Source organism: Scyliorhinus torazame, unplaced genomic scaffold (assembly GCF_047496885.1).
Source record: "Scyliorhinus torazame isolate Kashiwa2021f unplaced genomic scaffold, sScyTor2.1 scaffold_715, whole genome shotgun sequence".
Lineage (NCBI taxonomy): Eukaryota > Metazoa > Chordata > Chondrichthyes > Carcharhiniformes > Scyliorhinidae > Scyliorhinus > Scyliorhinus torazame.
In genome coordinates, this window is record NW_027308442.1 from 30,489 (window position 1) to 52,075 (window position 21,587).

At 44.3% G+C, this 21,587-nt stretch overlaps 1 protein-coding gene across 5 annotated transcripts in view; it reads right to left on the reverse strand.

Annotated features, from left to right (window-relative positions):
• Window positions 1-21,587, reverse strand: part of LOC140406617 (eukaryotic translation initiation factor 2-alpha kinase 3-like) — a 77,099-nt gene that overhangs the window by 23,875 nt on the left and 31,637 nt on the right. The window contains exons 12-15 of one of the 5 annotated variants that reach the window (XM_072494615.1): window positions 18,591-18,758; window positions 18,381-18,482; window positions 16,216-16,278; window positions 9,287-10,376 (exon numbers count right to left, since the gene is read on the reverse strand). In XM_072494615.1, coding sequence (XP_072350716.1) covers window positions 10,200-10,376; window positions 16,216-16,278; window positions 18,381-18,482; window positions 18,591-18,758 — 510 coding nt within the window. In that variant the 3' untranslated portion in view covers window positions 9,287-10,199. Of the gene's footprint in view, window positions 1-9,286; window positions 10,377-16,215; window positions 16,279-17,103; window positions 17,844-18,380; window positions 18,483-18,590; window positions 18,759-21,587 lie in introns of those variants that run through there. The other 4 variants (XM_072494618.1, XM_072494619.1, XM_072494617.1 and 1 more) reach the window with 4 other exon arrangements.

A 21,587-nucleotide genomic window follows, 5' to 3' on the forward strand; every position in this document is an offset into this window, starting at 1 on the left:
AAGCTAGTGATTCGAAACAAACCTGTTGGACATTAACCTGGTGTTGCAAGACTTCATACTGTGCTCACTCCAGTCCAACGCCGGCATCTCCTCATCATATTTTAGCTGGACCAGAGACTGAATGCTGGGCTGTTGGCATTAATCTAATGCAGACACTACCATGAGATGTTAAACCAAGGCTTGCATGTGCACCCACAAGTAGATGTACAAAACACTTCTTGGAAGAACAGCAGGGAAAGTATTCTCCAATGTCCTGGCCAATATTTATTTTGCAAATCAAAACAGATCATCAGGTTATCACACTGCTATTTGTGGGAACTTGCTGGGTGTAAAGTTCCACAATAGTCACACATTTGAAAGTATACCTTTTGCTGTAAAGTTTTTTGGGCTATTCCAAGTTTCTCTATATAAATGATCTTCTTTCTTTACACAAAACAGAGTAATAACTGGAGTCACTATTTTAATTAATTGTTGAGATTCTGTTGGCTACTGGATCAAATCTGTAGCTTCCAGCATTCAAAACCAAGTGAAATTGTAAGTTTAAAAAAGTCCCATCATTAAAAATATTGTACAGCCTGCATTGTGGTTTTGGATAGGGCAGATGATTGGCTGTTAATCTGCTTCAATAGCCCAGAACAATGAAACAACTTGTATTATATACAATTCCCTTTCATAACCACGGCATCCCAAATCAGGGAATCAATTACTTCTTAAATATTGTCAATCAGCACCAGTGTATAAAATTCTGCAAACATCAATTAGATGAATTAGTGATATGATTGAGGAATGAATGCTGGCCAGGACACCGTCAGAATTTGTTCCTCTTCAAAACACACACCTGAAAGATAAATGGAGTGTTGCTTTAGCTTTTCTTTTAAAGTTGCTTTCTAATGATGCACCATTCCACCACCGCCAACCCATCTTGAGTGGGAACTGACCTCTGGATATAGAAGCAAATGTGCATTGCTAATGGAGTCAGGTTGACACTCTCGGAATTAGAGCTCCGGCGAACAAACATGTACAGTGGCTAAAACTTGGACCCTCTCTGGTTTGTATTGCCTGGGAAAATGTCTTCCAAACAGAGGCATGTGGCAGAGAATCTACGCTGTCAAATTAGGAGCAAACTTGCATTTGGTGAATAAAATAAATCTCCACAGATACAATTCAATATTTTATTGAATATTTTAGACTTGTATGAAGTCACAATGCTGCAATGCACCAATTATTGCAAGGAGCGCATCCCCAGCATAACCAACCCAAATAGATTGATAATGAAGATTAATACAGTTTTACACCGTATGACAAAGAAAATGTAATCCTCCGCAGTCCGGTTTACACAAACCTCCCTTCATAAAATAAATTTTAAAATGTAAATTGTTAACTGCACAATCCTGAAAAAATTATATACATAATTATCAATTTATGTATTTTGATTCAAGATAAAGATGTTTACAGTGGCAGAATGAGGCAGACACAAGAGGAATGGGTAGAGTAATGTGATCCTTTCCAACAGTTCACACCATCTTTAGGTCAGTTCATTTAAAGCTGTGTTCTGTGCAAAGGCTCTTGGTGGCAAAGCACAGTCACAGGTATTGCACTTAGAGGGGCACATCACAAACTCTACCAAATATGTTTATTAAATACACAGTTTACAAACAGGGCATCGGGCATCTTAAAAACACTGAATCAAGATACGTTGTAAGAGGGGAAAGGCTACTTCCAGTATAAAAAGCACCGTCCTACCCTATTAAAACAAATAATAATTCCTGGGATGTGGACATTTGTTCCCAATCCTTAATTCCCCTCAAGGCCGAGGTGAGCTACCTGCTTGAATACAGCCAAATGGTTTGCCAGGCCATTTCAGGGGCTCTTAAGGTTCAGCCACAAAGTAGGAAAGATAGATAGATAGATTTCCTTTCCGAAAGCATGTTACTGAATCAGATAGGCTTTTACAACAAGCCATCAGTTTCATGGTGACTATTCCTAGCATTTTGTTCCAGGTTTATTTCACTGGATGAAATTCACCAGCTGCTTTAATGGAATTTAAGCCATTTGCTAGCCCAGTAACGTAACCACTGTTACCATACCTCCATCCTCTCCCCAGCTCCACCCCAAAGCATGTACATCTCCTGCTGTAAAGTAATAAATTTAGTAACTCTTCTCCAAGCGCTTCAGTTCTCCCTGCCCATAAGTCTGATGGAAACCCAGCCAGACAGTGCCACCTTAACAGGGGACGTGTCCTTTCTCACTGGACTGAGTTCTAATGCTAAAGGCCCCTAATCAGGAAAAGTTGACACCAGTTTGACTACCAAACCCATCGGCTCACACCAACTTGTCCAAGTTACAATGTTTTTGCATCATGAATCATTACAGACTGTGCCCACAGCCATCAAAATATCTGCCCCTGCTTGAACCCACAGGAATCATCAGGAGCAAACAGTTTTATTACATGCCCACAATACAGGTACTTTTTAAAAGAACCATTTAGGCTAGTGCTCATCCCAATTTCATATTTTGATCCTGAAAAGAGCGAGCTCATGATTAAACATTTTAAGCATAACACATATATACATAGTTCATGGGTAAAAAGTGCATTTATAAAAATTCATAGTCACTCGGGTGTGAAAAATCTACCGGGAAACTTGCATGGCATAAAGAATGTGCACTTCGAAATGTGACATGCCCAACGCAAGAAAGTAAGTTTGTAATCCAGGTAGGACTGCATAGCAATAAATGGTTGTGTACTGTGTAAGGCATATTATAGCTTCAGTTACTGAGCAGTCTTACCAATACACTTCAATTGTTTATCTGACCCCCCCCTCCCCCCGCACCCAGACAGCACAAACATTGTTCCACTTAAGAGTCAGGAATATTAAGGGCGTCACACCTGTGACAATCACCTGGCGACAGACAATCCTGCTGCGCAAATCCTTAAAAGGTTACTTCAGGTGGTCCAACCCAATCTGAATCCTGGGAAAGTATAGGAGTGACATTTGATATGTTTTTGCATAATCTGAAAAGTAAGGTTAATGTAAAATGGAGCTTGGTTGATTTAAAGGGATGGTGCAGGCGGGAGGGATTCAGATTTCTGGATAACTGGGGCGCTTTCTGGGGAAGGTGGGACCTCTACAGACAGGATGGTCTACATCTGAACCTGCGGGGCACAAATATCCTGGGGGGGAGATTTGTTAGTGCTCTTTGGGGGGGTTTAAACTAATGCAGCAGGGGCATGGGAACCTGGATTGTAGTTTTAGGGTAAGGGAGAATGAGAGTATAGAGGTCAGGAGCTCAGATTTGACGTCGGAGGAGGGGGCCAGTGTTCAGGTAGGTGGTTTGAAGTGTGTCTACTTCAATGCCAGGAGTATACGAAATAAGGTAGGGGAACTGGCAGCATGGGTTGGTACCTGGGACTTCGATGTTGTGGCCATTTCGGAGACGTGGATAGAGCAGGGACAGGAATGGATGTTGCAGGTTCCGGGGTTTAGGTGTTTTAGTAAGCTCAGGGAAGGAGGCAAAAGAGTGGGAGGTGTGGCGCTGCTAGTCAAGAGCAGAATTACGGTGGCGGAGAGGATGCTAGATGGGGACTCATCTTCCGAGGTAGTATGGGCTGAGGTTAGAAACAGGAAAGGAGAGGTCACCCTGTTGGGAGTTTTCTATAGGCCTCCAAATAGTTCTAGGGATGTAGAGGAAAGGATGGCAAAGATGATCCTGGATATGAGCGAAAGTAACAGGGTAGTTATTATGGGAGACTTTAACTTTCCAAATATTGACTGGAAAAGATATAGTTCGAGTACATTAGATGGGTCGTTTTTTGTTCAGTGTGTGCAGGAGGGTTTCCTGACACAGTTTGTTGACAGGCCAACAAGAGGTGAGGCCACATTGGATTTGGTTTTGGGTAATGAACCAGGCCAGGTGTTGGATTTGGAGGTAGGTGAGCACTTTGGGGACAGTGACCACAATTCGGTGACGTTTACGTTAAGGATGGAAAGGGATAAGTATACACCGCAGGGCAAGAGTTATAGCTGGGGGAAGGGAAATTATGATGCCATTAGACGTGACTTGGGGGGGATAAGGTGGAGAAGTAGGCTGCAAGTTTTGGACACACTGGATAAGTGGAGCTTGTTCAAGGATCAGCTATTGCGTGTTCTTGATAAGTATGTACCGGTCAGGCAGGGAGGAAGGTGCCAAGCGAGGGAACCGTGGTTTACCAAAGAAGTGGAATCTCTTGTTAAGAGGAAGAAGGAGGCCTATGTGAAGATGAGGTGTGAAGTTTCAGTTGGGGCGATGGATAGTTACAAGGTAGCGAGGAAGGATCTAAAGAGAGAGCTAAGACGAGCAAGGAGGGGACATGAGAAGTATTTGGCAGGAAGGATCAAGGAAAACCCAAAAGCTTTCTATAGGTATGTCAGGAATACTTCTTTGAGTTCTTTGAGAAGGTGACTGAACAGGTAGACGAGGGTAGAGCAGTTGATGTGGTGTATATGGATTTCAGCAAAGCGTTTGATAAGGTTCCCCACGGTAGGCTATTGCAGAAAATACGGAGGCTGGGGATTGAGGGTGATTTAGAGATGTGGATCAGAAATTGGCTAGCTGAAAGAAGACAGAGGGTGGTGGTTGATGGGAAATGTTCAGAATGGAGTTCTGTCACAAGTGGAGTACCACAAGGATCTGTTCTGGGGCCGTTGCTGTTTGTCATTTTTATCAATGACCTAGAGGAAGGCGCAGAAGGGTGGGTGAGTAAATTTGCAGACGATACTAAAGTCGGTGGTGTTGTCGATAGTGAGGAAGGAAGTAGCAGGTTACAGAGGGATATAGATAAGCTGCAGTGCTGGGCTGAGAGGTGGCAAATGGAGTTTAATGTAGAGAAGTGTGAGGTGATTCACTTTGGAAGGAAAAACAGGAATGTGGAATATGTGGCTAATGGAAAAGTTCTTGAAAGTGTGGATGAGCAGAGGGATCTAGGTGTCCATGTACATAGATCCCTGAAAGTTGCCACCCAGGTTGATAGGGTGGTGAAGAAGGCCTATGGAGTGTTGGCCTTTATTGGTAGAGGGATTGAGTTCCGGAGTCAGGAGGTCATGTTGCAGCTGTACAGAACTCTGGTACGGCCGCATTTGGAGTATTGCGTACAGTTCTGGTCACCGCATTATAGGAAGGACGTGGAGGCTTTGGAACGGGTGCAGAGGAGATTTACCAGGATGTTGCCTGGAATGGAGGGAAAATCTTATGAGGAAAGGCTGATGGACTTGAGGTTGTTTTCGTTAGAGAGAAGAAGGTTAAGAGGAGACTTGATAGAGGCATACAAAATGATCAGAGGGTTAGATAGGGTGGACAGTGAGAGCCTTCTCCCGCGGATGGAAATGGCTAGCACGAGGGGACATAGCCTTAAACTGAGGGGTAATAGATATAGGACAGAGGTCAGGGGTAGGTTCTTTACGCAAAGAGTAGTGAGGCCGTGGAATGCCCTACCTGCTACAGTAGTGAACTCGCCAACATTAAGGGCATTTAAAAGTTTATTGGATAAACATATGGATGATAATGGTATAGTGTAGGTTAGATGGCTTTTGTTTCGGTGCAACATCGTGGGCCGAAGGGCCTGTACTGCGCTGTATTGTTCTATGTTCTATGTTCTAAAGCAGGCAGGAGTGAATCAGTGGTAAGGAACTGGAACAAAATACAATTGCACATAGGTTTCATACTGGATAGCAACTTGTGGCTTTTCTCAGCTCTCAGATCAATATTAATGCATCAATAGATGTACAAGGTAGGTATGTCAATGGTTTTAATTGTGAGAAACTAACCAGGGCAAGAAATCAAAGGAAAAGTGAGAATACGTAAAGCATAATAAACATTTTTAAATGCAATGCTGGAAGTGAAGACAGAAAATGCTGTGAATACAAGTCAGATCAGAAGGCAGAATGCTGAGTTAGCAACCACACAGGATATAGGGCACAGAAACAAACTACTTGCCTCAACTAGTCCAACACCAGTCGTCATGCTCCTCTCAAGCCCCCTTCCATCTTTTTAAAAAAAATTATATCTATATTTTTTTAAATAGAGTGCCCAATTCATTTTTTCCAATTAAGGGACAATTTAGCGTGGCCAATCCACCTACCCTGCACATCTTTTGGGTTGTGGGGGTGAAACCCACGCAAACACGGGGAGAATGTGCAAACTCCACGCGGACAATGACCCAGAGCCGGGATCAAACCTGGGTCCTCAGTGCCATGAGGCAGCAGTGCTGACTACTGCACCACCATGCTGCCCTTAAGCCCCCTTCCATCTTTATCTTTTTTGTCACTCACTCATGTGAGCATCGCTGGTGAGGCCAGCATTTATTGCACATCTCCAATTGCCCTCAACATGGTGGTGGTGGAGCTGCCTTCTTGCAATCAGTACACCCACAATGGGTACACCTGGCTCGTTACGCTTCACGAGATCTAACGTGATCGCGTGAAGCATCGCGATCTGGATCCTGCCCACAGATTTGCATGTTTAAGTGTGCAGTCAGGCTCATTTGAATATGTTCTCACCGGAATTACCCAAGGCACGGAATTACCTTGCGCCTCAGAGACACCGAGTGAGTGCCAGTTAGCAGTAGTCTCCACCAATGTGGCCCAGGCAGACCAGCAATTTGTGGGTCCCCCAGGCGATTGAGGGACCCCCGGTGGTCGGGCCCTGGGCAGAGTGGTATCCTGGCAAACGCACCAAGGCACTGCCAGAATTCCCAGGTGACACTGCCAGTCTGGCACCCTGGTAGTGCCCTTGCCAGGTGGAATCATGCCCATGCCAGGGATTGGGCCAAGGGGTGGCCTGCCCTTGTGGAATGCAGGGAACTTGATGACCCCCTACGGGTCTAAAGCTGTGTTCATTAGTGCAGGAAATGGGACTACATGCGGCCTCGGTCGGTCTTACCTCACCTAGTCCCCGACAAAGCAGAGCCCCATTTATTAGCAGGGTCGTTCTCAGCATTGCCAGCGCCGGGAAACACCCGTCTAAGCACGTTCGCCATGGGACTCCGTTTCATTTCTTGTTCTCTCTACAGATGCTGCCAGACCGGTTGACTTGATTCAGCACTTCTGTTTTATTATGTTTAAGGTTGTGGATGGGGTTCCAATCAAGCGGCTGCTTTGTCCTGGATGACGTCAGCATGCTCGAGTGCGGTTGGAGCTGTACTCAAGGCAAATGGAAAGTAATTCATCACACTCCATGAAACTCCTCCACCTGCAGCCTCTCCTTCAAACCACTCACCATACTGACTTGCAACCTCATCAGCACTGCGGGTGTACCTGCACTACATGGACTCCAGCAATTCAAGGAGGCAGTTCATCACCTTCAAGAGCAATTAGGGATGAGCAATAAACCTGGCCGAGGCAGCGACACCCACATACTACAAATGAGTTAAAAAATTCAGCCCATGAATTTCCTGTGATTGCAGCACCTATAATTTTATAGTTACCTCCCTCCAGTTTTGCTTTCCTACAATTCTTAACAAGATGCTTGGTTATTCTCACTTTTGCTTGGGACGATTAATCCTCCAAGGTTACTAGATATCTCTCCGTGGATACTGACAGATCTGCAGGTTTTGAATTAAGGCTCACTTTGCTCAACTGGAAAGGTGACAATTTTCCAGCAAGTACTTTTTATGACATGGAAAGAACAGTAACAATAAAGACATTTCAATCTGGTAACCTGTTCACCTCCCGAACTATCTACTCAACTGTTAATTCCAGCAGCACTTAATCTATTCCATTTCTGCTCTTCCCTGCATATTTTCATTTCCCAGATCATAACTCAGGAGGGTGACATTTCTGTATCGAAAGAGAAAATGCTGGAAAATCTCAGCAGGTCTGGCAGCATCTGTAGGGAGAGAAAAGAGCTAAAGTTTTGAGTCCGGTAACTCTTTGTCAAACTCTTTGTCAAAGCTAACAGACAGAGAAAGTGGGAAATATTTATATTGTGGAGTGAGAATGAAAAATGAGTCATAGCCACAGAAACCCAGGGAAACGGGGTGCTAATGGTCACAGAAACCAAGAGGAAAGAGTGCTAATGGCAGTCCCCAGAGAGAACAAAAGATGTGAAAGGTCAAACAGCAGGGAAACTAACATCAGAGGGTGAACTGTAGATGTGGGGGGAGGGGAAGGGGGAAGCAAAGAGGAGAAAGGGTAAGGAAAGGTGGATAAGATGGGGGCGGGTTTAAATATATATTAAGACAAGACAGAAAGAAATGGTACAAGACAGTTAAAATGAAATGGGATGATTTCTGTATGCTTACTGAGAACGAGCGGTGCCATTTTTGTTGCTGAATGTGTTTTTGATTAAGGTAGGTTGCTTATTTTCATTGGTGACAATCTCATATTGGTGACAATCTCATACATGAAACATCTTTTCCTCCGGCTGAATCTGAACATCAATTAAATGAGTTCCCTTTATTAGCCAAAATAATGGCTAACACACTTCGGGTCTAGGTCTTGTGAACTGACAACATTTTAACAGGTTTACAAACAGACTCAGGAAAACACAATTCTGCAATCTTAACTGTGCACAAAATGATACAGGCACCAGATACAATCCTGCAGGAATATGTACTTTGGAAGCAGACTTCTAAGCACAGATGATTTATTACTTTTTAAAAAAATTTATAGTACCCAATTATTTTTTCCAATTAAGGGGCAATTTAGTGTGGCCAATCCACCTACCCTGCACATCCTTGGGTTGTGAGGGCGAAACCCGCGCAAACACTCCACACGGACAGTGATCCAGGACGCGGAGCGAACCCGGATCCTCAGCGCCATAGGCAGCAGTGCTATCACTGCACCACCGTGCTGCCCACCGATGATTTATTACAATAAGTGTTTTTTTTTTTTTTTTTTTTAATTGTATGGGTCTATAGGCTGAAAACTGTTTTGATAAATAACAAAACAGCTGGATTTAAATACTCAATTGCAACCATGAGCTTGAATCAACCTGACCAACATGATGAGAGAAATGAATTCAGTTTTCACTTCACTTTGATGGGCATGATATATCACAATGAGTGTGCTTTAAGTCTCTACAAGATAAGCCTTCTTGTCAATGAGGAGCAGGTATCCTGGCTGATATCGTTCCTAAGATAGCCCACAGATGCTGAAGCAATAGCACCACAATTAAGAGCAGCCGATTGAACACTGATGGAAACTAAGCCTGGAACCGTCTGGCCTTTACTGTTTAGCCCTTCACAGGGTCTGTGCTGTTACCCATCGGGACACTGGAGAGCTATAGAGAGATAAGCATCATGACACACAGGCAATTTCAGTATGTTTATGTTATTAGTTGATCAGAAACTCAGTGAACTTGTTATATGACAAAAATCGAAGTACCTTCAATCAATACAGCAATGTTAACAAAATGACAACTGTGAAGGCATATTTTGCATAATTAATTTAGAAATTGCCTTTTCATTATGAAACCTGCACAGCAAGACAAAGTTGAAAATCCATTAGCTCCTCTTGACCAGTTTTGATGAGGTTGCGTAACAGTGGCTGTGTCTATGTCATTATGCCCTCGCGGTCACAACACATTCCAACTCCATCATTCTCTAAATCCAGTCGAACAAACCCACAAAAAGCACATGGGTGGGGAGGGCGGGGGAACTGTTTTAAAACCATGACTTAAATTCAAGTGACAGCGTTACTTGCATTTCCAACAATTGGGGCCTAGAAATGCAAATATGTCGTGTGACAGGAGGACGCAATGAGCAGTGTAAGCACCACCCAGCCCGCTCAGCAGTTTAAAGCTACAAATGTTCCAGTTCTCACTTTCCCTTGAAATTTACACATCTCATCCACTGTGCGTGCTCATTGCACAAAAGGGACTCACTCCACAGTATGTGCTTATGGAATTGGTGAAGAATTAACTGAAGCCTGTGTAACTGGAGTTGGGTCTTCGATCAGTTGAGCTGTCCCCAGCATCACTTCAGAGACGCAAATCTTTCAAATGGTCACGTTTTTGACAAACATTTCAGATTTCAGTTTGGATGTACAATTTATGCAGCAGAAGAGTCTCAGCGTTGCCACCACCTGGTCTTGGCAACTTTTCTTTCAACAAAAGAGTTGTGTGAATGTGGCTTGTAATCTTCTGCAAATACTGACTGCGCAGCGATAACTGGGAAAAGATGGGGAAATCAAGAACCTTCCACCTGCCTGGTCGATGTTCCACCGTTAAGAAACAGATCCCCTCAAAGCCTTGACTCCGCTGGAACTGAGCGTCCGTGATCTCTGTCTCAGCAACTGCTTTTCCGGGATGTTAAAGCTCTCGAAGAGTGGGTTGTTGACAATGTCTATGGCCTCGGGGCGCTCGGCAGGTTCGTGAGAAAGCATTTGCTGCACCATTTCATACTGCACCAGAGGAGTTTCAAAAATTCAGATAAGTTAATTTCTGCAAGAGGCTTGCTAATTCACCTGACTTCCATCATGTTTTATATAAAGATTGCTAAAAACCTCAGCTGAGTATTGTGCCCAATGCTGGGCAGAGCCTTAAGATGTTTGTAAAGGCTTTGGAGAGCACGCGGAGCTGAGTTATGTCAGAGTTTCAATTACCAGAGACTGGGGAAACTGCATTTGTTCTCCTCAAAGCAGGGAAGGGAATATTTAATAAGGAAGTCGATATGACAATAGTTTTAATAACAGATGGGGAGAAACTGTTTCCATTGGTTGGAAGGTCAGCAACCAGAGTAAAATAACTAGTTAAAAAAAATGAGGAAAAATGTTTTCACTCATGAACTGTGATCAACAACTTACATTTATAAAGTGCCTTTAATGTAGTAAATTGAACCAAGATGCTTTGCAGGAGTATGAAACACAATTTGAAACCGAATCACGCAAGGTGATATTTCAAAGAGCAGCATCTTAAAGGAGGTAAGAGAAATTGAGAGGCAGAGGGGTTGGGGAGGAATTAGAGAGGTTAGGACTTAGGGGGCTGATGGTACTGCTATCAATGGGGGGGGTTATTCAGCAGGCTGGACAGCTGATTCATGATGCAGAGCAAAGCCAGCAGCACAGATTCAATCCCCGTAACGGCTGAGGTCATTCATGAAGGCCCCGCCTTCTCAACCTTGCCCCTTGCCTGAGGTGCGGTGATCCTCAGGTTAAATCACCACCAGTCAGCTCTCCCCCTCAAAGGAGAAAGCAGAGAAAGCAGCCGATGGTCATTTGGGACTCAGTTGTGGAACAATTAAAATCAGGAATGTTAAAGAGGCCAGAATTGGAGGAGTTCTGGCATTTTGAGGGTGAGGGAGCTGGAAGAGATCAGACAGAGGCTGTGGAAGAGACCATAGGCAGATTCAAAGGCAAAGATGAGAAATATAAATTGTGGCATTGCTGGACAGGGAGCCAATGTAGGTCAGCGTTCAAGGGATTCTGCACAAGATAGGGTACAAAGTTTGGGATTTCTGTCAATTGCAAACTGGGAGACCAGCCCTGAGAGCCTTCGAAAAGTCAAGTCTAGTGGTAACTAAGCAGTGGATTACTCAAAATGGGGAAAAAAAGCATGGCTAAGGGGAAAGACCAGGGAAGACACATTTAATTGACTGATCTGCCGAGGACCCAGCATGTGAACAATGGGCACAGTACCTTCCTTCTGCGCTGTATGACATTAACAATAATAATCCTTACTGTCACAAGTTGGCTTACATTAACACGATGAAGATAGTGTGAAAATCCCCTAGTCGCCACACTACGGCACCTATGATCGTATTGCCACTTAGAATATTCATGCACTACAGATTGATACTTCCAACAGCAACTTTAATCAACTATTTATAGCACTGTGCTCGGGGCTGGTGCGCAACATGCAAGGCGATAGATTAAATGCACAAACATAACCACAGGGCAAAACAGCAGACCGAAATGTGGAAAGCGTTGAGCTGATGATAATTAACAGTTGAGGCTAAAGACGTCCCCCTGTGCTCACCATCTGTCAGCCACTCATTCACTTACACCATTCAGGTGGTTCAATGTTGAGGAATTAATTTTCTGACCAGGGGTTCTGTGACTAATTCTGCTCCTGCCAAAACAACTCTTCTAACCCCTCGAGCCAGCCCCAGTCGACAAAAATGTGAAATAGTCAGTGATGCTCAGAAGTTAACAGAAATCATGCACAAAATATCTGGCCACCAACTTCTGGAATGACATACTCCTAGCTTTGAGCTCATAATAGATGGTTATCGTCAATAGAACCACAGAATTCCTACAGTGCAGAAGGCTGTTTGGCCCATCGAGTCTGCACGAAGCATCTGAAAGAGCACCATACTCAGGCCACCCCCCCCCCCTCCCCCTCCCCATAACCTAATCTGTGCATCCCTGGACAATTTGGTATGGTCAATCCACCTAACCTGCAAATCTTTGGATTGAGAGAGGAAACCCGAGAACCCGGCGGAAACCCACTCAGACATCCAAGGCCAGAATCAAACTCAAGTCTCTGTCACTGTGAGGGAGCAGTGCTAACTGTGGGCAGCACAATAGCACAGTGGGTACCACTGTTGCTTCACAGCTCCAGGTTCGATTCCCGGCTTGGGTCACTGTCTGTGTGGAGTCTGCACGTTCTCCCCGGGTCTGCGGGGGTTTCCTCCGGGTGCTCTGGTTTCTTCCCACAAGTCCCGAAAGACGTGCTCTCAGGTAATTTGGACATTCTGAATTCTCCCCGTGTACCCGAACAGGCACCAGAATGTGGCGACTAGAGGCTTTCCACAGTAACTTCATTGCAGTGTAAATATATGCCTTCTGGTGGCCACAAAGGTTATTATAAAAAGCCACTGTGCCACGGCGAGCTGATTGATATTTAAATATTTAATCATTAAGCAATACAGATATTCGTTTGCATACCTTGCCGACTATTGTGGAGATTTATTATGGAGGTTAGGAAGTCACTGTGCATGTGCATAAATACATCTCAGTCGTCTGCATTATTCTAACCCCATTTTATTTACCACTGAAATGGACTTAATAAATAAGCCTCACTGTCTACAATCACAGATTATCACTTTATGAAGCCATTCACTTTTTATTCATCTCCACTTAGTGCAGCAAGAAACATTAAACTAATAGTTCATAACATTTTCATGGAAGATTGCCTCAAACCTCTGATGAACATAAGAGGATAAACAATCCATTGATTAAAAGCTAGTTCCAGAGTCAATTACAAATTGATTTTAAAATTCTCAGTGCGTGAATCTCTCTATGGCCCTATCTCTAATCTCATCCATCCCTAAAACTCTTGGAAGATCTCTGCGCTCCTCCAAATGCGGCATTTTGCACATCCTCAATTTCCACCTGGACCCAACGCCCTGGAATTCCCAGCTTATCCTGCTCCACCTTTCTCTTTTTGACATTTTTTCAAATTTACCTCCTTGGGTAGGTGACCAAAAGAGAGGCCAGCTGTCCCAACAGCTCCTGCAGCTGAGTGTAAAATTTTGACAGACAATGAAATGATTTGGGGTGACCCACATGAAGAGATACCATTCAAACACAGGTCGGTGTTAGTTGAGGAAACATAGAAAATAGGTGCAGGAACAGGTCATTCGAGCCTGCACCACCATTCAATATGGTCATGATCTTGCAAATTCAGTATCCCACTCCTGCTTTCTCTCCATACACTTTGATCCCTTTAGCCGCAAGGGACACGCCCATCTCCCTCTTGAATATATCCAACAAATAATAATCTTTATTAGCATCATAAGTAGGCTTACATTAACACTGCAATGAAGTGACTGTGAAAAACTGAAAACCTGGCCCCAAGAGCTTTTTGCGGCAGAGGGTTCCACAAGTTCACAACTCCGAGAAGAAGTGCTTCCTCCTCCCATCCCAAATGGCTTACCCCTTATTCTTCAGCTGGGATTCCTAGTTCTGGACAGCCCCAGCATCGGAAACATTCTTCCTGCTTCTAGTCTGTCCAGTCCCATCAGGATTTTATATGTTTCTTTGAGATCCCCGCTCATTCTTCTAAACTTCAGTGAGTACAAGCCCAGTCGATCCAGTCTTTCTTCATATGTCTGTCCTGCCATCCCGGGAATTAGTCTGGTGAACCTTCGCTGGACACCCTCTACAACAAGCATGTCCTTTCTCAAACTAGGAGACCAAAATTGCATTCAAGATGTGGTCTCACCAAAGCCCTGTACAACTGCAGCAAGACATCCCAACTCCTATACTTAAATCCTCTCACTATGAAGGCCCTGTTCCACCATGCCACCCAGGTCTCGTTGCACTTCACCTTTTCCTAAACTGGCACCATTCAGATAATATCCACTGGTTCACCCTTGTCCACTCTACTGGTCACATCCTCAAAATTCCAGAGGATTTGTCAAGCATGATTTCCCTTTAGTGAATCCATGCTGACTTGGACCAATCCTGTCCTCATTTTCCAAATGCTCAGTCATTTCTTCCTTAATAATCGATTCCAGCATTTTCCCCACCACCGATGACAGGCTGCTCGATCTAGAATTCCCTGTTTTCTCTCCCACATGGGGTTACATTAGCTATCCTCCAGTTTATTGGAACACTTCCAGAGTTGATAGAATGCTGGAAAATGATCACCAATGCATCCACTATTTCTAGGGCCACGTCTTTAAGTACTCTGGGATGCAGAGCATCAGGCCCTGGGGACTTATTGAGCTTTAATCCCATCAATTTCCCCAATACAATTTCCTGACATAGAATTTTTACATAGAATTTACAGTGCAGAAGGAGGCCATTCGGCCCATCGAGTCTGCACCGGCTCTTGGAAAGAGCACCCTACCCAAGGTCCACACCTCCGCCCTATCCTCATAACCCAGTAACCCCACCCAAAACTAAGGGTAATTTTGGACACTAAGGGCAATTTATCACGGCCAATCCACCTCACCTGCACATCTTTGGACTGTGGGAGGAAACCGGAGCACCCGGAGGAAACCCACGCACACACGGGGAGGATGTGCAGACTCCGCACAGTCAGTGACCCAAGCCAGAATCGAACCTGGGACCCTGGAGCTGTGAAGCAATTGTGCTATCCACAATGTTACCGTGCTGACTAATAAGGAATTCCTTCAGTTCCTCCTTCATGCTAGACCCTCTGTCCCCAAGTATTTCCGGAAGGTTATTTGTGTCGTCCTTAGTGAAGACAGATCCAAAGTAATTGTTCAAATGGTCTGCCATCTCTTTGTTGCCCATTAGGATTCTAACTGTAAGGGACCTACATTTGTCTTCACCAATATTTTTCTTTTCACACATCTATAGAGGCTTTTGCAGTCAGTTTTTAATGTTTTCTGCAAGCTTACTCTTGTAATCTATTTTCTCTTTCCTTGTGAGGGGCATAGACAGAGTGGATCGTCAGAGACTTTTTCCCAGGGTAGAGGGGTCAATTACTAGAGGGCACAGGTTTAAGGTGCGAGGGGCAAGGTTCAGAGTAGATGTACGAGGCAAGTTTTTTTTTTTATACAGAGGATAGTGGGTGCCTGGAACTCACTACCGGAGTAGATGGTGGAAGCAGAGACAATAGGGACGTTTAAGGGGCATCCTGACAAATACATGAATAGGATGGGAATAGAGGGATACGGACCCCGGGAGTGTAGAAGATTTTAGTTTAGACGGGCAGCATGGTCGACGCTGGCTTGGAGGGCCGGGGGGCCTGTTCCTGTGCTGCACTTTACTTTGTTCTAATTAAACCCTTTGTCTTCCTCAGCTGAATTTGAAATTTCTCCCAGTCCTCAGGCTTGCTGCTTTTTCCGGCCAATTTATAAGCCTTCTCTTTGGCTTTAACACTATCTCTGATTTTCCTATTTAACCATGGTTGAGCCACTTTCCCTGTCTTACTCCTGTGCCAGACAATTGTTGAAGTTCATCCATGTGTTCTTTAAATGTCTGTCATTGCCTATCCATTGTCAACCCCTTAAGTATCCTTTGTCAGCTTATCCTAGCCAATGCACGTCTCATACCTTCAAAGTTAGCTTTCTTTAAGTTCAGGACCCTAGTCTCAGACAGAAAGGGGTGCATGCCAGGTGACTGCAGTTGGCAAATGGATTTCATCCCAGCTTTCCATGTTGGAATTAAGTTCCAATAGCTGAAAGAACCCAGGATTCCTCACTCCTATTTAACAACTAGGTTTTTTAGAATCTTTCTCACACTGTCAACCTCTTAGGTGAGCACATTATATCAGACAGTGTCTGCACAATTAAATATCATTGGGTATTGTATGTTCAATACTTACCTCCTGGAGATATTCCTCAAGAAATAAAGGAGGGAACCTTAAATTCCGAACTCCTGTTAACGTCTGTAAAGGGAAAGGAATTATTTAATCATCAAAAACAATCCTTGAAATTCAGGGGTGATTCAATGAGCAAACACACTGTTGTGCAATCAATGCAGGCGTGAGTCGTTGGAGGTTGGATACTTGATGTACACAGCAATAACTAGTGTCAATCAGGACAGCAGTGGGAGCGGCAAAGTTAATGAACAAAAGACAAAGCCACAAATTGAGCCAAAATCTCGGTCCCAATGCCTCACTTCGGAAGCAAAGCCTTTTGGCCTGTTCCCTGGTTGTCCCTCATCACCTCTGTCCTTCTTTCAAAATGCTTCTCAAAACCCAAAGCTTTGGCTCAACGGCACCCTTTTTCTGGTGGCCCACTCCCTCTCATTTGGGGAGATGGTGGCTTTGTGGCATTGTCATTGGTCTGGTAATCCAGAGGACCAGGCAAATGCTCTGGTGACATGAGTTCAAAGCCCACCATAACAGCTGGTGGAATTCAAACTCAAAAAAACAACTGAATATAAAGCTAGTTTCAGTAATGACGACCTTGAAATTATCATAAAATTCCATCTGGTTCACTAATGTCCTTCAGGAAAGAAAATCTGCCATCCTTACCTGGTCTGGTTTACATGTGACTCCAGACCCACAGCAATGTGGTTGATTCTTAACCACCCTCTGCAACAGCTGAGCCAACCACTCGGTTCAAAGACAAGTCGGGATGGGCAACAAATGCTGGGCTTGGTCAGCAGTGCCCACATCCCGTGGAAGCATTGAAAAATAGGAATATGCAATTTAGAGAACTGCATAGATTGTATGGAAATCTACATTTGAATCTGCTGAAAATAACTGCACTGATGAGCTGAGAAACATAGAAACATGCAAAATAGGAAGGAGGCCATTCGGCCCTTCGAGCCTGCTCCGCCATTCATTATGATCATGGCTGATCTTCCAACTCAATAGCCTGATCCCGTTTTCCTCCCATATCCTTCAATCCCTTTCGCCCCAAGTGCTGTATCTAACCGTTTCTTGAAAAGAGACAATGTTTTGGTCTCAGCTACCTCTGTAGTAATGAATTCCACAGGCTCACCACTCTCTGGGTGAAAACATTTCTCATCTGTCCTAAATGGTCTACCGCGTATCCTCAGACTGTGGTCCCAGGTTCTGGACATACCCACCATAGGGGACATCCTTCTTGCATCTACCCTGTCTCGTCATGTTAGAATTTTATAGGTTTCTATGAGATCCCCCATCATTCTTCTGAACTCCAGCGAATACAATCCTAACTGACTCAATCTCTCCTCATACGTCAGTCCCGCCATCCCAGGAATCAGTCTGGTAAACCTTCGCTGCACACCCTCCACAGTAAGAACATCCTTCCTCAGAGAAGATCAAATCTGCACACAATATTCCAGGTGTGGCCTCACCAAGACCGTGTTTAATTGCAGAACCTCATCCTTGCTCCTGTACTTCAATCCTCTCACTATGAAGGCCAACATACCGTTTGCCATCTTCACCGCCTGCTGGACCTGCATGCTTACCTTCAGCTGGGGTCCGAGCACCGAACCCTGCAGTACCCCACTAGTCACTGCCTGCCAATTTGAAAAAGACCAGTTAATTCCTACTCTGTTTCCTGTCTGACAACCAGTTTTCTATCCATCTCAATACACTATCCCGCATCCCATACGCTTTAATTTTCCACACCTTCTGCCTTGCCCAGGTATTGCAGCAAGTTGGTCCCTAACAAATTTAAAAAAAAACATTTTTTTAAATAATCTTTATTGTCACCAAGTAGGCTTACATTAACACTGCAATGAAGTTACTATGGAAAGCCCCAAGTCACCACATTCCGGCGCCTGTTCGGGTACACCGAGGGAGAATTCAGAATGTCCAAATTACTTAACAGCAAGTCGCTCGGGACTTGTGGGAGGAAACCGGAGCACCCGGAGGAAACCCACGCAGACACAGGGAGAACGTGCAGATTCCGCAGACAGTGATCCAAGCCGGGAATCGAACCTGGGTCCCTGGAGCTGAGAAGCAACAGTGCTACCCAGGTGCTACTGTGCCTGCCCTTAATGGCTCAATCCATTGGTAAACAGAAAAGTTGCACATTCTGCAGGAACATTTACCTGGACTCTCTCCATTTGCGTGCTGAATGGATACAATAACTCAAACAGGATCAGGCCCAAAGAAAATATGTCCACTTTATGAGAGTAAGTGTTTCCAGATATCTACAAAGCACAAAGACTTATTTTTAAATATATATATATCTATATATATATAGCCATAATTTCCATTTACCAGATGTACTGGAAAATATTGTGAATGACTTTACTGACCTGCTCTGGGCTCATATAGAGCTTAGTGCCCACTTGTCCCGTGTGTCTTGCATACACTGGCATTGGTGTAAGTGTAGACCCTTCCTCTTCCTCTTGGTCCATTGCAGTCACCAGCCCAAAGTCACCCACTTTCACCACATCATCCAACGTAAAGAAAATATTTGAAGGCTTCAAAGGGAAATGAAGAAAGGAGGCCATTTCAAATAAGAGTCCTTGAAACATGGTGACCGTTGAGTGAAACGGTCAAAAGAAATGTAAGTAAAATTTTGAATGCAACAAAATTAAATCTTTTCCAAAAGTCGCAAGGTTTTGTGCCACCCCAGTTTAAGAGTGCTTTGCAATGCGCTATTTAAACAATACAAATTCTGCAATAGGAGAGTAGGAGTGATGCTGTTTATCAACAATTCCAGTGTTCAGCTCAATTCTCATCTCTTCTGCTAATGATTGGATCCATGAGAGCCAACAGCATATCATTCAAAACAAGGCTGAAGGGCAACAGAAAGCATCCATAAGACCATAAGACATAGGAGCAGAATTAGGCCACTCGAGTCTGCTCCGCCATTCAATCATGGCTGATATTTTCTCATTCCCCTTCTCCTGCCTTCTCCCCAGAACCTCTGATCTCCTTATTGATCAAGAACCTATCTATCTCTGTCTTAAAGACACTCAGTGAATTGGCCTCCACAGCCTTCTGCAGCAAAGAGTTCCACAGATTCACCACCCTCGCTGAAGAAATTCCTCCTCATCTCGGTTTTAGATGATCGCCCCTTTAATCTGAGATGGTGTCTACTGGTTCTAGTTTTTCCGACAAGTGGAAACATCCTCTCCACGTCCACTCTATCCAAGCCATGCGGTATCCTGTAAGTTTCAATAAGATCCCCCCTCATCCTTCTAAACTCCAGAGTCCTCAACCCCGTTCCTCATACGACAAGCTCTTCATTCCAGGGATGATTCTTGTGAACGTCCTCTGGACCCTTTCAAAGACTAGCACATCCTTCCTTAAATACGGGGCCCAAAACTGCTCACAATACCCCAAATGGGGTCTGACCAGAGCCCTTGTATAGCCTCAGGAGTACATCCCTGGTTTTGTATTCTAGCCCTCTCGACATGAATGCTAACATTGCATTTGCCTTCCGAACTGCCGACTAAACTGCACGTTAACCTTAAGAGAACCGTGAACAAGGACTCCCAAGTCCCTTTGTAGGTCTGATTTCCTAAGCATCTCCCCATTTAGAAAATAGTCTATGCCTCCATTCTTCCTTCCAAAGTCCATATGCTCACACTTTTCCACATTGTATTCCATCTGCCACTTCTTTGCCCATTCTCCTAGCCTGTCCAAGTCCATATCATTCAAGGTGACAGGTAATGATCATCACACCCACAAACTGGCCATAACGTTCCAGTCTTCTCTAGACTCGGGGAGGGGGGGCTGAAAAATTGCAAATGTTACACCCTTATTCAAAAAGAGCTGCAAGGATGGATAGGCCCAGAAATTACAGGCCAGTTAGTTTAACACCAGTGGTGGGCAAGCTTCTCAAAACAATTATTCAGGATAGAATTAGGAGTCAGATGGAAAAATGTGGGTTGATTAGGAAGAGTCGGCATGGATTTCTAAAGGAGAAATCGCGATCAACTAACTGTCTGGACAGACAATATAAAATAAGGGGTAAAATTCTTAAGGGGGTGCAGCAGCAAAGGGACCTGGTGTGTATATGTGCTTAGGTCATTGAAAGTGGCAGGACAGGTGGAGAGGAGGAAATGTTGTACAAGAACTTTGACATAGTGCCACACAACAGACTTTTGAGAAAAGTTATGGAATAAAAGGGACAGGAGGAACTTAGTCATTAGGAGAAGTAAGCAATTCAGCCCCTTGAGCCTGCTCCGCCATTCAATCAGATAATAGCTGATTTGTTGCTGGTCTTAAAGGCACCTCCCTATCTGTTCCCCATGTTCCTTTAACCCGTTTTTCATTTCAATCAGAAATGTATCTATGTCCCTCTTGAAACCATTTAATTATTCGGCCTCCACTGCACTATGGGCAACGAGTTTCATAAATTCACCCTCTGCAAGAAGTAGTTCCTCCTCATTTCAGTTTTAAAACTACCGCCTCTCAACCTATATCTATGACCTCTTGTTCTAGATTGCCCCACAAGGAGGAACATTGGATCTATGTTTACTTTATCAATCCCTTTTAGTATTTTAGATACCTCAGATCCCCTATCATCCTTCTAAACTCCGGCGAGCAACATGGATACAAAATTGGCTAAATAATAGGAGGCAGAGAGTAATGGTCAATGGCTATTTTTGGGTGGTGTAGCCATTAAGATGGCCACCTGCAAAGGACCATGGGAATTATGGCCAACCCAGGACTCAGACAGATACAGAGCCTATGTGTATCTGAAACACAGGTAACCAGACCTGATCGAAACCCCCGCTCGTTGGCAATTTAATGGCCCATTTTCCCAGGACAATAGAACTCCAATCAAGAAACCGGTACAGCCACAGACTGATCGGCGCCACTCTCCTTACCTCAGAAAGCCCAACTGCCAAGGTCAATGACCGCTAAGGTCCCGCCCAGCCACCAAGGCACCCACCCCTTTATTGGTCAAAATCGAAGACAGTGATCAGAGCCCTGTCAAACTATTGGGTCCAAGATTAAGGACCGCCCCAAAGAGTGCAAAATCCCAGAGGGATAAAAGAGAGCACAGCCATGTGTTCTGTCTCTTTTGGATCCGGCCTGTGCCAACCCAATTGCAGCAGGAACAGCCAACCAAGTTCAAGACCAACGATCACTACCTGACGGATGAGCCCAGCAGAGACAGAGCCACTTTCTTCGAACCAGCCAAGTGAAATCCAGATAAAGGCCTTATCCATTTGCTCAGTGCCGGTTGCCCTGAAGTTAAATATAGGTTATTGTAGCTGATAGGTGTAGTTTAACTCGTAGTAGATATTGTGTTTGCATGTCGAGATAACTCTTGTGTATGTAAATGAACCATC